Genomic DNA, 13,567 nt, shown 5'->3' with positions numbered 1-13,567 from the left:
TTTTGCTTGCAAAGGCAATGCAGACTCTGTGTTGTTTGGTTTTCCAGTGAGCGCATCAGCATGCGCCAGTCCAAGGTGGACAAGCTCTATGCGGGCCTGAAGGACCTCGCTGAGGAGAGGAGGGGCAAGCTGGACGAGAGGCACCGGCTGTTCCAGCTCAACCGCGAGGTGGATGACCTGGAGCAGTGGATTGCTGAAAGGGAGGTGGTGGCAGGGTCCCACGAGCTGGGTCAGGACTATGAACACGTCACGGTGAGTCCTTGGAGGAGCCCCTCTGGGTGCTGTTCACAGGGGCTGGCTTGGCTCACTCAGGTTTCTCTGTAGCCACAGTGCTGCATGAGGCTCTTTCTGTGCCTTCCAGATGCTGCAGGAGCGGTTCCGGGAATTCGCCCGGGACACCGGGAACATTGGGCAGGAGCGGGTGGATACTGTCAACCACATGGCTGATGAGCTCATCAACTCCGGCCACTCGGATGCTGCCACAATCGCCGAGTGGAAGGACGGACTCAATGAGGCCTGGGCAGATCTCCTGGAGCTCATTGACACGAGAACACAAATCCTTGCAGCCTCTTATGAACTACACAAATTTTACCATGATGCCAAGGAGATCTTAGGACGCATCCAAGACAAACATAAGAAACTGCCTGAGGAGCTTGGTAGAGACCAAAACACAGTGGAAACACTGCAGAGAATGCACACAACGTTTGAGCATGATATCCAGGCCCTGGGCACCCAGGTGTGTGGCAGGTTTAACTGTGGGTGTGGAAACCTGAGCTGCAGAGTCTGCTGCTGCCCTTGGCCCCTCCGTGGCTGGGAGACAGAGTGCTGCCAGCTGCTTCCCACGTGTAGTACTGTGGGAATAATTTCTCCTGCATCCTTTTCTTATCTGTCTGCTGCTCAGTCATTGCATTCAGTTGATTATCTAAAGTAGCAATCTGTAAGTACACGGACTTCTGAACAAGTTGGCAGTTGTTGGATGTTATTCTGTTTCCTGTCCTTGGTTGAAGAAGAAATGAGAAAGGCAGAGAGCTTCTGTATTGATTTAAAGTACAAAATGTGAAGGAATGTATAAGCCTGGTTGGCTTTTTGAGGTTTGGTTTTATTTTGGTTGGTCAGTTTAAGTTTCTGTGTTTTAAAAAACACCAAAAATTCCCAGTCAAACCCTTTGTGCTAAGCACTTTTTATTTTCTGAGAGGCAAAGACGTACACAGAGGCTTTCTGTCTTGGTTACGAATCTGGGCATTCTGAATTAAATATAGCTTTTCTTGGTGCTTCCTAAGAGCAAAAGAGACTTAAAATCCACAGTTCAGGCTAAGATTTTAAAAGCATCCAAACGTGATCTAATTCTGAATCTTTTGAAGGTAAGGTGTGCCAAGTAGAAGATGGCAGCTACTCGTACAGCACTGGGGGGGATTCTAAATCAAAAATACAACATTCAGCTGCCACAAGGAGAATTTGGGAAGGAAACAGGTTTCTTAAGGAGTGGAGGAATTACAACTGACTGTATTTATCCCAGGAGGTCAGGAAGGAGATTTTATGGCACAGCTGCCAGCCTCTTCTCTTTTATGTTGCAATTTACACTAAAACAAAGGAATATAGAGCAAGCATTTGATTTTCCAGGTGTTTTACTTTCAGAAGCTGTAGATTTTATACAGAAAATGGGAGACATTCACAAAACATTAATCCCAGTCTCTCAAAAAGGTAATTATAATTCAGACCTAAGTGAAGGAATATGTAATCACAGCATAGGCACTTAGGATAATTTCTGAGTGAAACAGCCGGAGCACCAGAGTGGATCCTTTTGAGAGAGGCATGGTCTCTGTGCCTGTAGATAGAAGGCTGTTTGATTTGATGAACAAGAAAAAAATATTAGACAAAAGCTAATGGAATGTTTCCTGGCTTGCAAAATATGAAAAACAGTCAGGAATTAGCATTTGCCATTCCAAGACAGTGTTTGAAAGGAAAAGATTTCTAATAGAGAAAGTTCTTAAAATTTCCACATTTTCTTATTTTTGAAGTAATTGTCTACATTTTGGAAAATAACCTCTGTCAGCTGCAGTAGTGGTTTGGATACAGAGTTCCCAGGTGCTTTTGTCCCTTGTATGAGAGGAATGAAATTTGATGATGAAAATGGTTCCCGTTTGCCCTGAAATGTAAGACACTTGATTTTGGCACTGTGTCTCACAGCAGGTTCAGGCAGTAGCAAATCTTTGCTATTTTGGGGGTCCCTTGACCCTACAGTGTTCTCTGAGGGATAATACTGGCTTACTAACTGCACAGACCTTTCTAGTGTGAACAGACCAAATCCATTTGTAGTGACTTTAGAAAGCCCCTCAAGTGATGAATTAGCAGATAAGTGTCTCTGTATTAACGATCCAGGAGTCACAAACCCACTGATGACTGTCTTTCTCAAACTGCTGCAGGTGCGACAGCTGCAGGAGGATGCAGCGCGCCTCCAGGCTGCCTACGCTGGGGACAAGGCCGATGACATCCAGAAGAGGGAAAACGAGGTCCTAGAGGCATGGAAGGCACTGCTGGATGCCTGTGAGGGCCGCAGGGTGAGGCTGGTGGACACAGGAGACAAATTCCGCTTCTTCAGCATGGTTCGGGATCTCATGCTCTGGATGGAAGACGTTATCCGGCAGATAGAAGCCCAGGAAAAGCCAAGGTAATGCAAGGCATCCCTTCTCCATCCAAAGATAAGGCTGAGGAACATCTGTAGGGCTCAGTATCACTGAGAGTGGCTTTCAGAGCCTGCTGCTGCAGCAACTTGCTCATGTGGGTGGCTGCTGGAATAACTGCCATAGAAAATTGTACCCAGAGAGATTTGGTCTCACACTGAGGTTATTTGATCTCTGATTCAGGCCAGAATGGTGCTGTTCCTTGGGAAAAGCTTCCTGAACTACAAAGACAATCTAGGAATCAATTTTTTCCTTATGGAGTTGTGGGTCAGTTTTTAAAATGTAGCAGCTGTTGAATCCAAAATCTGTGTTTCTGGTAATTTTAGGGATGTTTCATCTGTGGAACTCCTCATGAACAATCACCAGGGGATCAAAGCAGAAATTGATGCCCGAAATGACAGTTTCACTACGTGCATTGAGCTTGGCAAGTCTCTGCTGGCCAGGAAACACTATGCATCTGAGGAGGTACTGTGCTCCTTGCGTATTGCCATGGGCTCCTAGGGGTTCCTTACAAGGGAGAAACCTGCCCTGTGTCACCCACAGAGGAACCTTAGGGACTAGTGCACTTATGTGCTATTGAGAAATCAGGGTATAACTTCAGTCTGGCAATTCATGGTGGGTAACAGATGTGACATTGAGATTTAAAGTGTCATTTTCAGCCCTGAAGATGCAAAGAAGTTGCTGCATTCCATTCTGCAGAGAATGGCTCTGGGACAGAAAGGTGTCTTCCTTGAGCAAGGGCAGAGACAGCTGTGAGACAGCCTGAACTTCCTACAGGGAAAATGGAATGCTGTGGAGAGGCCTGCCAGGGGAATGAGCGGGGAAATGTTTGTTGTGTAGGGACTAAATTCAAGGAATATTAAGAGAACCATATCCAACTGCTTAAAGCCTTGATTTATTTTATGAGATGTCTAGGCAACAGAATAAAGGCTTAGCCCTTGGTTCTCCTGCCTCCCTTTGGGGAAGGGTGAATAACCAATCATTGTGAGACACTTCCCTCTCAGGAAGGGGAGAGCTTCTGCAACAGTCCAGAGCAGCACATTTTGCATAATTCACTGGAAAAGGGCAGAAGATTCAGTGCCTGATTGCACTATTTACATTTGTTTGCCCATTACACCCTTTTATCAGTGTGCTGTAGCTTTTAACATACACTGAAAGCTTATGCAAATGTCACATTTATTTATACTTGGAAGAGAAAAACAGCTGTTGTTTGCACAGTGAAGTCACTTCCTGAGGAATTTGTGCTGCATCTGTCAGTGCAGGGTTGGGGGGAGCTGGTGCCTGGCGCTTGTGTAACAGCCCTGCTCTCTGCTCTCCATCCAGATCAAGGAAAAGCTCCTGCAGCTGACAGAAAAGAGAAAAGAAATGATTGACAAATGGGAAGACAGATGGGAGTGGCTGAGACTGAGTAAGGAAACCCTTGGATTTCTTTTGGGCTAGGCCATATCTAACTTTCTTCACTGTGCCTTTCCTAGCATTGAAAAAAACCTGCAGCTCCTCACTTTTCTGTTACAATGCTTGGAAGTGTGTTTGTGCTGGAATAGCTGCAAAGTTCACACCTGTTGGTTGTTAAATAATGAATTTGAAACCAAGAAACCCTCACTGAAGGTCTTGCTCTATATGATCAAATTTGGAGCTTGGTGTAGTAGCTCTACTGTATTTGCAGGTGTCACATTCCAATTTCTATACTGAAATTAGTAGGTCACAGCAGATTAGAACAAAAAAGCACACTAAATTTGCAAAATGAAACTTGCATTTTCTCTAAAGCAAAGCCAATAGGAGAAATGTCTATCTTTTCAGTGACCAGTTTCACTGAACTTAGCTAAGGGGAACACTTAGCCAAGTGCATGTACTTTGTTCCCTGAGCTGGGTTTAGGTAAATCCCAAAGCTGCCTGATGACTTCACTATGCTCTTCTTTATGACATGAATGGCACTGACACCTGTGCCCTCTCTGCTCAGTTTTGGAGGTGCACCAGTTCTCCAGAGATGCAAGCGTGGCTGAGGCCTGGCTGCTGGGACAGGAGCCCTACCTGTCCAGTCGTGAAATAGGGCAGAGCGTTGATGAGGTGGAGAAATTAATCAAGCGGCATGAAGCGTTTGAGAAATCCGCAGCTACCTGGGATGAGAGGTTTGCAGCACTGGAGAGACTGACCACAGTGAGTGTCTGAACCTCCTTGGCCATTCCTCTTGGCTGGTGGCTTGGAATAACTCCCAGCATCACCAATTTGATCTCTGTTTCTTGGTTGTTTGTTGATCAACCTCAGCCAGCCTCACAGAGCCTGAAATTTCCTATTTCTAGCCATACTAAAAAACCCTCTTTGGTTAATTTGAACTCAAGAATCTGCAAAGAAAAAGCTTAATGATAAACGACCTAAAGAGTCAGCAGGAGCTGTCTCAGGCCTGGGTGTGATGACCCAGAAGAAAATTTCAGAGCTTAGCAGATTGTTCCAGCCCTATGCTATACTGGCTGGCCAATTTTTTTTGGTTAAAGATGACAATGGTGGGAAGGGGGCAGTGACAGTGATGTTTGTTGTGTTGTGACTGTTCCAATGTAAGGATGAATTGTCCCCTAGGAAAATACAATAAGCAAAAAAAAACCCCAAACCCCAATATGAACACAACTGCAGTGTCAGTCATTAATGCTTGGAGAGCATTTTACCATATTTGGAGAATAATTTGGCTTTAGACACTACAGTTGAAGTGGCCTGGGTTTTCACACACACTGAGTGTCACAGCTGCAGACAAAAGGAACTGGAGTTCCTCAGCATCTTCACAAATCAAGCTGGTTTTATGGAGATGGGTAATTTCAGGGATTCAGACAGGAAACATTTTATTTCTGTGTTTGGCAAGCAGACAAGAAGATGTCACTTTTGGATATTTTAATAACTTGGGCTGTTTTCTTGTTTGTCTGGGTTTTGTTCTAGTTGAATGAGTTGGAAAATAAACATGGCCAGTGGAGGGCTGCTGTCAGATGATCTGATGCTGATGGCCTCCCTGACAAATTCAGTGCCACAAATGCTTTTAAAGACTGATGCTTTCCAATTTTATCCCCATTCACTTTAATTTCAGTAATGTTTCAGAAAAACATACAGAGTTGTTAGTTTCTAGAACACCCCGCAAAAAATGAGCTGTGTTTTTAATTAAATAATGTTTCCTCTCCCAGCTGGAGCTGCTAGAGGTGCGTCGGCAGCAAGAGGAGGAGGAGCGGAAGAGGCAGCCGCCCACTCCAGAGCCCAAGGTTGCAGAGGATGGAGACTCCCAGCAGCAATGGTGAGCTGGACTCTGCACTTCCCTTGGGGAACCCTTGGGCTGAAAATGTGCTGTAAAAGGAGAGGAGGTTGTATGGGTTTTTAATATGACCCTTGTTAAAAGACTTGGTGGTTTATGGGGACCGGACCTCTCCCAAATCCCTGAATTTTGTACCAAGTTCCATTTTCCAGTTGTCATTGCTGAGGTATCCCTGGCCCAAAAGTGGGAATGCTGCTTTTGACCCCTGGGCCATTGCAGTTTCTGAACAACCTTGGCTTTTTTCTTTGATGAGCATAATTTACAGATTTTAAGTCATTTTTTAAATTGCTTATGTGATAAGAAGTTGTTTATTTGTAAGGTAACTGTTAGTAAAGCCTGGTTAAATTCACACTGGATTTATTCAGTTGGGCCTGAGGATTTTAGGAACATGCTTGGATTTCTTAAATTGATATTCTGTAAGAAAATCTCATTTTGTTGAACAAGATGGGTGACTTCCAAGAACCTCATACAATTTATTTTCTTTTCCTCTCTCCAACAGGGATGGAACAAAAGGAGAACAAGTTTCCCAAAACGGTTTGCCCTCAGACCAGGAATCTCCACGGGTTAGTTACCGCTCCCAAACCTACCAAAACTACAAAAACTTTATTAGCAGACGGACAGCCAATGACCGCTCGTGGTCTGGACTGTGACCCACAGAATCACTTGCAGCAACAGAAACCTTTTTTCAGTATGGTTTACTGGTACTGGTTTAATCTTTTGTCCTCAGATTTCCCTGCTGCTTTTCTTTTCCTTCCCATCAGTTGACTTTTATTTAATTAGCAGCCCCATGGACATATATTTGCTTCACTTTAATCTTTGTTTATTTGAATCTCCCCACTGACACTCAGTTGCTTTAAGGTGACACATTTATTTAATGTTATTTACTGTGAGTTTTTCATGTCACTAATAGTATTAAGATTTTCCAGCGAAAGCGTCCTTTATTTGAGTAATTGAGATGTAATGAGATTACATCCTAATGAAGAAGAGCTCTAGGACCTGACAGGTATGACGCATCGAGTTATACTAACAGGTCTCAGCACGGCAACTTTATTAAATCAGCTGCATTAGCAAGAGTTATGTACCAGGCCAAAGATAATCCACACGAGTGAGCTGGGCAGGAAGGGCTGGGAGGGGGGAAGTGTGATTGTGGACAAATAAAAGCCTTAAGGTTAGTTTGTATAACATTCCATGCAGAATGGACTCATTGACTGCAGAGACAAATAAACGTGAAATAAACCATTCAAAACCAGTATCTAGATTTATCTGGGGGTTTAGTCTTCATGCAGAGTTGTGATCTTGCTGTGTTGGGGCCCCATTTGGCCTGTCAAGCTGGCACTACAGCAGTTTTATTTCTGGGCACCAGAGAGACAGGGGTGTAAATGAGAGTAAAGTGTAACCCCTTGGGGAGAGGATGTGATACTTTCCTTTAAAAACTAAATAAAATACACTGTCTAAGATCCCAGCTCATTATTTTACATAGGTGCAGGCTGAATGCTCCATGCCTTAGTCGCTTCTTATTGACAGGGGGTGTCCCAGTGGAGTCAGGATGCGTGCCAAGAATTCTCATGTGCAGCCATGACAATGCCAGTAAATGTCTCTGGAGTTAATGCAACACAGGAGCTGAATCTGGCTCCCCACCCCACCTTCCTGCAGAGGCTCCTTGTTTCAGTTAATGTTTTGAGTGAAAGGACACTTCTCTTTGTTGCTGAGCCTGGCTCTCTGGGGTCACATTCAGTGCAGGAAAGGCTTCTGGCAGGCTGGGATCTGTGGATATCAGGGCTCTTACAGTGCTGTACAGTAAACATGAGTCCCAGCTGAGGGCTCTGGCAGGAAATGCCTTTCAGCACAAGTTTGGCTTAAAGAAGCCCATCCTAGTTAGGTCTGAGTCTGCACAAAGACTCTGCCAATGCTCCACAGTACACAGCAGTTCCATCTTTCTCTTTCTGGAAATAAAACATTTTGGTTCTTCTTTAGCATTCACTCCCGAAGTGAGCTCTTGTACATTCTAATGTTTATAAATTCTCTACAGTTGTGGCAGGGAATGTGAGGTGATCTTCAAGCACTTCCCAGATAATCATCTTGTTGGTTAGACAGCCTTGTACATCACCTGTTTGCTTCTTTTGAAATTTTATTTTATTGCCATGCGACATGATGCATTTCCATGTTCATCTTTGCCATCTGCACTTCAGTCTTCCAAGAGAACTTCCAAGCTCAGTTTGTTGAGTCCTGTGTTGCAATATCTTGAGTGTTACAGAGCTGTGTCAGTAAGGTACAAGATGTGCTACTGTTGGTCAGAATTTTGGTTTCTGACTACTGGCTGAGCAGTGCAGCTGGATTGTTCTGTGTGGGCTGAGCTTGTGAACTGAGAGCAGTGATTGAAAGGATGTGCTTCAGTAACTGTACTTTTGTCTTTCCACTTCATGATGCATGTTTTGTTTTGTTTTTTTTTTTTTCTTTTGTCAGGATAACAACATATAGCTTCTTAATGCTTTTTAAAATTCCATATTAATTTAAGGGGATGCTCTGGTGGCTGCCCTGTGCCTCGAAAGTGTGTCAGTTCCCAGGGCAGGATAGCTGTAGCTTCAGATTCCACCATCTGCAGAGCCTTCACATGTATTTTGATGAAAAAAGTAGTCTGTAGAAGGAATTTATAGAGATAGACTTTTTTATTTGTATTAGTACACTTGCATAAAAATTCCACTTGGATGATGATGATTATAAGAAAAAATAAGTCGTTGATTAAGGTCATCATTTCAGGAACTAGAAGAGTAGGATTTAATCTATTTATTGCAGCCTGTGGGTGTGGCTAAAGGCATTAGGAAGGTCCTTTTGATAGAGCAGCCTAGAGGTTGGCATCTGCATCTGAAGCAGGCAAATCATCTGGTTCTTCATCTGTGGGGCAGAGCCTTGAGTCGATGAACTGAGCAGATGTTGCTTCAAGCACTGCGAAATCCAGAGGGGCATCTGTGTCATTGTCACCACCTGTCTCGTTGCATGTCCCAGTCCTGCTTTAAAGATTTCCAGAGTAGCCTGTAGCCACTAAAGTACTTCCAACTAACCCCTCAGGCCCCACTGAGAGAACTGTATCATATACATGAGGTCTGTTGTGTTGTAACAGGAGTTTGCTGTTGGTGTTTGTCCTCCGTGGCGTTGTCTCCGCATGCCCCACCCACGCATGTTTCCATTAAAGTGTGTTCAGCTCCTGTTTCTCCTCTGTTTTCATGACACATCCTTTGCAGAGCTGTTCATGATTTATTTTGCTTGTTTTCTGTTAATTGTGGATAACACGTGAAAGGAAATAAAACCTGAAATAGTATTAGTAAAGTTTTTCATAGCCCTTTTACAACCAGTAGAATTTGATGTAGAAGGTGCAGGTCTGATGATGTAATTAAAGTTGGCAGTTACTTTTCAAAGCCACAGGGTTACAGCACTGAATTCCATATTATTTCCCATAAAATATGTTGAGCAGCTGTGCAGTGGCTGCTGGTTTGAAACTGGTCTGGTTTACCTCAGATTAGGGGTTCTAGGTACCCCTCAAAGCAGTCCTATTTTCGCATCTGGCTGGTACTGCTCCAGCAAATGCACTGCTTTCTGTGTCAGTGCAGCGGCCAGGTGTTTCTGGGGAGTTTAATTTGTAGAGACAAGTTCTTGTGGACTGTGTGATTCTTCAGTGCTGGTAAGAGGTGCCAGGTCCCTCACACAGGGCTCCAGCCAGCAGCAAAGCAGAGTTTGAGGTTCAGGAGCTGTCATTGGACAGAAAGGTGTGCATATAGCTCTGTTGGCTGTGGGTGGTTGACATGGGTGATGAATGGTGACTCAGGGGTTGTTCATTCCACTACCTGTGTTCTGGCAGTGTTTGGATAAACTTCAGTCTCATCTATTTACTCTCTTCCACACTTTAATGCAACATTTTTGTTATACTTTGAGATTTGGGTATAAGTTGTGAGGGTTGATTGCTTAGATTGATCCTAGTTGTGAAGGAGCAGTGTAAGGCTATGTGTCTTTCGGGACAGGGTAAACCAGATCTGACTGAAGTGCAATGTGAGCTACAATTCTCTCCCTGTTTAAGGGCATAGTGTCTGTGCTCTGGAGGTTTAGGTTGCTAAAGGCAGTTAACCAATCCTTCCCATGGTCAGAGCAAGCTGACACTCAGGTCTTTATAGGCCAATGGTGAGGTACAAGGTGTGAGGCACAATAATGGATACTGGGCAGGTGTAAGAAGTCCTAGCAAATGGTGGCAAAATTGAGTTTGTTGCATAATAATTTGGCTGCTTTTGATTTGTCCAGGCCATGTGCAGAAGTGGGAATGTCTAATTATTGTGCCATTTACAAAAACCTGCTTGTCTGCATAAAACCAGTCCAGAATGTTTGTAATCTACTAGAGCATTAGCAGCACTGAGCTTTAGTAACTTGCTAATAATAATACTACACACTGGTTGTGTAACTCCTGAGCTGCTACCAACGGCTCTACACGTCAAAGTAATGGTACAAGGAAAAAAAAAAAAACAAACTAAAACTGGGACCAAGCTGCATTTCAAAAGCTTATAGCCATTAGGATTCCAATTTAAATGATTTTTGGATGAATGGCTCCTGAAGACGTCGCCAGCTTGACCAGTGAGAGCTGCTGGAAACACGGCTGCTCTCTAGGCTATCGATCCCAGTGCGCCAGGCAACGCGACCAACAAAGCAAGTGATGGGCAAGGCCTTGGTTCTGTCTTTGTTTGGGGGTAAATAGCTGTGTGATGCTGTGTGACTGTGGTGGTTTTCAGTTCCTTTAACCAAAATCCAATCCACCTAATAACGCCAGTCTGAACCAGACCTCGATCAATTGACACTCATTCCCCTTGTCTTTACGATCCAATATCCTAACTGGGATGGTGGAGATGCATGGTGTAATCTTTCTAATTTCTGCATGTTTTGATTTTGTTGTGTCACTAGGGGAATGGGGAAGCGGGAAAGGAGCTTTTACAGAAACAAATCAATTGCACACATTTTTGTAAATGCTCCTGGGTGATTGTGACATCTTTCTCTGCTGACTCATAGTTAATACCTTTTATGGACCTTTAATGCCCCAGTAATGCCATAAATGTACTTAAGGTGGCTGATGTGTATAACTTCTATTGTTCCTCTAGGTTTGCAGAAAGTGTGATTGTTACTGTTCCAAACATTTGAATACTTAGCAACAGAATTAAATGCTCTTATTCTAGGAATAACAATACATAAAAGAATTGACCAGCAGAGCAGAGCACAGTAAAATTCACACTGATGTTCAGCTGCTTTTATTTTCCTATCTCTCCACCTATAAAATGGGTACTAATCCATTCCTACCTTCTAATTTCCTTGGCCTCCTGTGTCTCCATGGAGTGCGAGAAAGAACTTACTGGCCTGTGTTGTTGTCCAGGCAAAGTTTATACACAGCCACGTTGTGCAGGGAGACAGATTAACTGCAGAATGCCTCAGTGCTGGGGCCCTCTGGCTGAACGTGTTCTCCACTGTTCCTAGGTGGCAGAAACTGCAGAAACCAATGAAATGGTCAACGGAGCTGCAGAACAGAGGATGAGTTCCAAAGAGTCCAGTCCCATTCCTTCCCCGACGTCAGACCGCAAAGCCAAGAGTGGTGTTCAGGCCCAGACTGCTGCTACCCTCCCAGCCAAAACACAGGAGATCCCCTCAGCCCAGATGGAGGGCTTCTTACACCGCAAGCATGAGTGGGAGACACACAGCAAGAAAGCCTCCAGCAGGTACAGTGCCCAATGTGTAACACAGGTAGGGCAGCCCAGGGCTCTGCCCAAGATGACACACAACCATCTCCAGCCTTCTCTCAGCTCCCAGAGACCTCCCAGGCTCCTGTTGCTGTAGAGCTGGGGCTGCAGGGCTGAACACCATGTGGGGAACTGCAGCCTGAAGATATTTGGCACAAAAGGCAGCGTTAGCCACATTTGTGAGGTGGAAAACTGAGGCAGAGAGATACCACGACTTTCCCACTCCACATGATGAATTTGTGGCAGTAGTGGGATTTGATTCCAGATCTCTCAAGTTGTATGTTACTACAAGAAAAGAAAACCATGTAGGTGTGAGACTAGAAATGTTCATATTCTTCTGTCATTTTCTATTTGCACATTACCACTTTCCACCTACTCTGTAATCTGTTCTGAACAGAGGACGATTGGTGCACCATAGTCAATTCCATTTCCAAGGAATGTCCTGCAGGTCTCAAACAGGCAGAACTTTGAGATTTGTCTGCAATGAAAAAGCTGACTGGGGTCCTTCATGACCTAAGAGAGCTCTCAAAATGAGATTTGTGACTTGGCTGACAAGGGAAATGTTCACAGCAAGTGCTGAGCTGCAGCAACATCTGTGGGATTTGGTAGGAGCCTAAGTACTTGGCAGAGCTGAGATCTCAAGTGAGTACAGCAGTACCAGGATTTTTTGTGCCACTGGAGTTGTTCACACCAGATAACACCTTTGAGGCAGTGACAGCCATCAGTACTAGTGTCTGGGTATTCTTATTTCCAGTAATTGTTAATTTTCAAAGTTCTACTAAAGAATTAGGTGGATGATGCCACTAAGAGTATTTGTGTCAATCAAGGATTTCACACACAGTCCATTCCGATCCATTCATCAGTTTGCAGCATAGTGAGAATTCCTTATACAACTGAGCACTGCCATAAAAAGGTCAATCATTTTCTGTCTCAAGAATGTAAAGTACCCAGTCTACCAAACACTGTGAGGACAGGTTGATGTGCTGTCACAGGGAGCTCTGGGAATCTCAGGTCCCTTTGGCTTTTGTCTTAAAGCTGTGCTTCCATGAAATAATTCCTTGTCTGCAGTTCGTGGGACAGCATAGGCTGTATTCACATCCTCACACAACCAATCTCCAGTAACTTACAGAAGTAATGATGTTTGGTTTCTCCAGTTCTGCAGGTGAGAGCATTGGATTTATAACTGCTCTTGTTGTTTCCCATGTCTCAAAGGTCATGGCACAATGTGTACTGTGTCATAAACAACCAAGAGATGGGCTTCTACAAGGACTCGAAAGCTGCTGCTTCTGGCATCCCTTACCACAACGAGATCCCCGTCAGTCTGAAAGATGCAGTCTGCGAAGTAGCGGTCGATTACAAAAAGAAGAAGCATGTGTTCAAGCTCAGGTAAACCCGGGGCAGTGTTCTGCCTTGGAGAAAGCCATGGGTGGGTGTGTTTACTGGGAAACCCAGCCCAGGAACTGACCATGAATGTTAACTGCAGCACCTGCTTTTCTAAGCAAGCTCTTGCTATCCCTGAGCTGTGGTCCGTTCATCAGAATGAGCAAACACCAAACAGTGTTGCAGTAATCCGAGCACTTTCATCTGGGACAAGACCAGATGTGCCTGCAGTTGGGGTCCTGCATTTCACAGTGCTGGGTTTTTCAGCCGCTCCCTCTGCAGCTGGTGGAGAGCAGTGATCATGGTTCTGCTCTTTTCCAAATCAAGCCTCTTGTTTAATTTTTTTCAGTATGAATTTAGGATACTACTGAACACATCTCATATATTCAGGTCTGGAACATATAGTTACAGACCATTTCACTCAAATATGTGAAAGACCTCTTGCTCAAAAGTTT

At 44.3% G+C, this 13,567-nt stretch overlaps 1 protein-coding gene across 6 annotated transcripts in view; it reads left to right on the top strand.

The window, feature by feature from the left end:
* Positions 1-13,567, top strand: part of SPTBN1 (spectrin beta, non-erythrocytic 1) — a 114,502-nt gene that overhangs the window by 97,989 nt on the left and 2,946 nt on the right. For all 6 annotated transcript variants that reach the window (XM_077781999.1, XM_021537672.2, XM_021537674.2 and 3 more), the window contains 10 exons: positions 48-252; positions 362-736; positions 2,424-2,668; positions 3,008-3,146; positions 4,005-4,089; positions 4,642-4,838; positions 5,846-5,952; positions 6,470-6,533; positions 11,473-11,711; positions 12,945-13,118. In XM_077781999.1, coding sequence (XP_077638125.1) covers positions 48-252; positions 362-736; positions 2,424-2,668; positions 3,008-3,146; positions 4,005-4,089; positions 4,642-4,838; positions 5,846-5,952; positions 6,470-6,533; positions 11,473-11,711; positions 12,945-13,118 — 1,830 coding nt within the window. The remainder of the gene's footprint in view (positions 1-47; positions 253-361; positions 737-2,423; positions 2,669-3,007; positions 3,147-4,004; positions 4,090-4,641; positions 4,839-5,845; positions 5,953-6,469; positions 6,534-11,472; positions 11,712-12,944; positions 13,119-13,567) is intronic.

The sequence above is a fragment of the Lonchura striata genome, chromosome 3, assembly GCF_046129695.1.
Source record: "Lonchura striata isolate bLonStr1 chromosome 3, bLonStr1.mat, whole genome shotgun sequence".
NCBI lineage: Eukaryota > Metazoa > Chordata > Aves > Passeriformes > Estrildidae > Lonchura > Lonchura striata.
This window is presented reverse-complemented; position numbering and strand designations above follow the sequence as displayed.